At 43.0% G+C, this 2,253-nt stretch overlaps 1 protein-coding gene across 1 annotated transcript in view; it reads right to left on the reverse strand.

Annotated features, from left to right (window-relative positions):
• Window positions 1-2,253, reverse strand: part of LOC123983745 (ribonuclease inhibitor-like) — a gene marked incomplete at its 3' end in the record, with an annotated part of 13,718 nt that overhangs the window by 11,108 nt on the left and 357 nt on the right. Inside the window, exon 2 of the mRNA XM_046070095.1 lies at window positions 1,623-2,216. Within this exon, the coding sequence (XP_045926051.1) occupies window positions 1,623-2,216 (594 nt within the window). The remainder of the gene's footprint in view (window positions 1-1,622; window positions 2,217-2,253) is intronic.

A 2,253-nucleotide genomic window follows, 5' to 3' on the forward strand; every position in this document is an offset into this window, starting at 1 on the left:
CTGACATGTGTAGCAATTGTAAGTCGCTTTGGATAAAAGCGTCAGATAAATGAATAAATGTAATTTAAAGTCTCACATTAAGCAAATTTCAAGGACCGCCTTTTTTTACCTACGTAATATTGCGAAAATCAGGAACATCCTGTCTAAAAATGATGCAGAAAAACTAGTCCATGCATTTGTTACTTCTAGGCTGGATTACTGCAATTCTTTATTATCAGGCTGCTCGACAAAGTCCGTTAAGACTCTTCAACTGATCCAGAATGCTGCAGCACGTGTTCTGACAGGAACCAGGAAAAGAGATCATATTTCTCCTGTCTTAGCTTCTTTGCATTGGCCCAGTAAAATCCAGAATAGAATTTAAAATCATTCTTCTTACCTACAAAGCTCTTAATGGTCAGGCACCATCTTATCTTAAAGAGCTCATAGTACCTTACTACCCCACCAGAGCACTGCGCTCCCAGAATTCAGGGTTACTTGTGGTTCCTAGAGTCTCCAAAAGTAGACTAGGAGCCAGAGCGTTCAGCTATCAAGCTCCTCTCCTGTGGAACCAGGTTCCAGTTTGAGTTCAGGAGGCTGACACCATCTCCACATTTAAGAGTAGGCTTTAGACTTTCCTCTTTGATAAAGCTTATAGTTAGGGCTGGCTCAGGTTAGTCCTGAACCATCCCTTAGTTATGTTGCTTTAGGCCTAGACTGTTTTTGAATTTCCTATGATGCACTGAACTCCTCTCTCCTCTACTTTCTCTCTGTCTGTATGCAACCTCATCCCATTATTGCATGTTACTAACACAACTTCTCCCCTTTCCCGTAGTCTTGTGCTTTCTCGTCCCTCTCCTCTCTCCTCCTATCACTTCCTGCAGGTGTTTCTGGCTCTGGAGCTGTGGAGTCTGGATCTGTGGTTGCGGGTCACCTGCTGCCCCCGTGTTCCTGCTCGACACCCTCTGCTGCAACGACTATTGTTACTAGTCCTATTGTTGTTTTTGTTATTATAATCATTAACATTACAACTGTTACCATTAACACTACTATAAATATCTGTACCATTTTTTCATTTAGTCTATAGCAACATCACCTTTACTGTCTGTACCTCTGTGTGTGTATAGTGTGTAGGCTGCCTCCCTCCCCTCTCTCTCTCCTTCCATCCCTTTCTTTTTCTCTCTGTTCCTCTCCTGCCCTCTCTCTCTCTCTCTCTCTCTCTCTCTCTCTCTCTCGGCAGATGGCCGCCCACCCTGAGCCATGGTTCTGCTCGAGGTTTCTGCCTCTTAAAAGGAAGTTTTCCTTGCCTCTGTCGCCTAGTGCTGCTCTTGGTGGGAACTGTTGTGCTTCTGTAAATAACATCACAGAGTACGGTCTAGACCTGCTCTTTTATGAAAAGCGCTGGATAACTGTTGTTGTGATTTGGCGCTATATATAAAATTGAATTGAATTGAATGGCATTAACCACTGAGCTATCTATATATATATACAAATTATGTTTTTAGACATCTGCAGTTTAGTTAAAAAAAACTTTTATAGTGTGGAGGTTTTTATATTTTGCATGTCTGTAAAGTTTGTGTCTTTATTGTAATACTGATGGCTTCCGCTTTATGTTGCTTAATAATTATAATCACATCTGGACTTACCGAGCATTTCTGCAGTTCCTCACAGCTGGAATCAGTCTCTGTCGTCCCTGGTATGATGTGTTGTACTTCTGCAGGTCCAACTCATCCAGAACCTCCTCAGACATCTGCAACATGCAGGCCAAAGCTGAGCAGTGGATCTCAGAGAGTTCTTTTTCTGATCTGTTCTCTGACTTCAGGAACGCTTGGATCTCCTGATGTACTGAGTGGTCGTTCATCTCCATCAGACAGTGGAAGATGTTGATGCTTCTGTCAGGAGAGGTTTTTGTGTTCATCTTCTTCAGGTTATTGATGGCTCTCTGGATGATTTCTGGACTGTTGTCTGTCCGACCCAGCAGGCCTCCTAAGAGTCTCTGGTTGGACTCCAGAGAGAGGCCATGAAGGAAGCGAACAAATAAGTCCAGATGGCCATTTTTACTTTGAAGGGATTTCATCATTGCTCCCTTCAGGAAGACATCAAGGGCTGAATCAACATGTTTTTTCCCCAGAAATGCCTCCAGTACCTCTATGTTCCTGTTGGTGTAACAGTGGAACACGTAGACTGCAGCCAGAAACTCCTGAATGCTCAGATGAACAAAGCAGTAGACTGTTTTCTGGAAGATCACACTCTCTCTTTTGAAGATCTCTGTACAAA

Source organism: Micropterus dolomieu, linkage group LG01 (genome assembly GCF_021292245.1).
Source record: "Micropterus dolomieu isolate WLL.071019.BEF.003 ecotype Adirondacks linkage group LG01, ASM2129224v1, whole genome shotgun sequence".
In the NCBI taxonomy this organism is placed as follows: Eukaryota; Metazoa; Chordata; class Actinopteri; order Centrarchiformes; family Centrarchidae; genus Micropterus; species Micropterus dolomieu.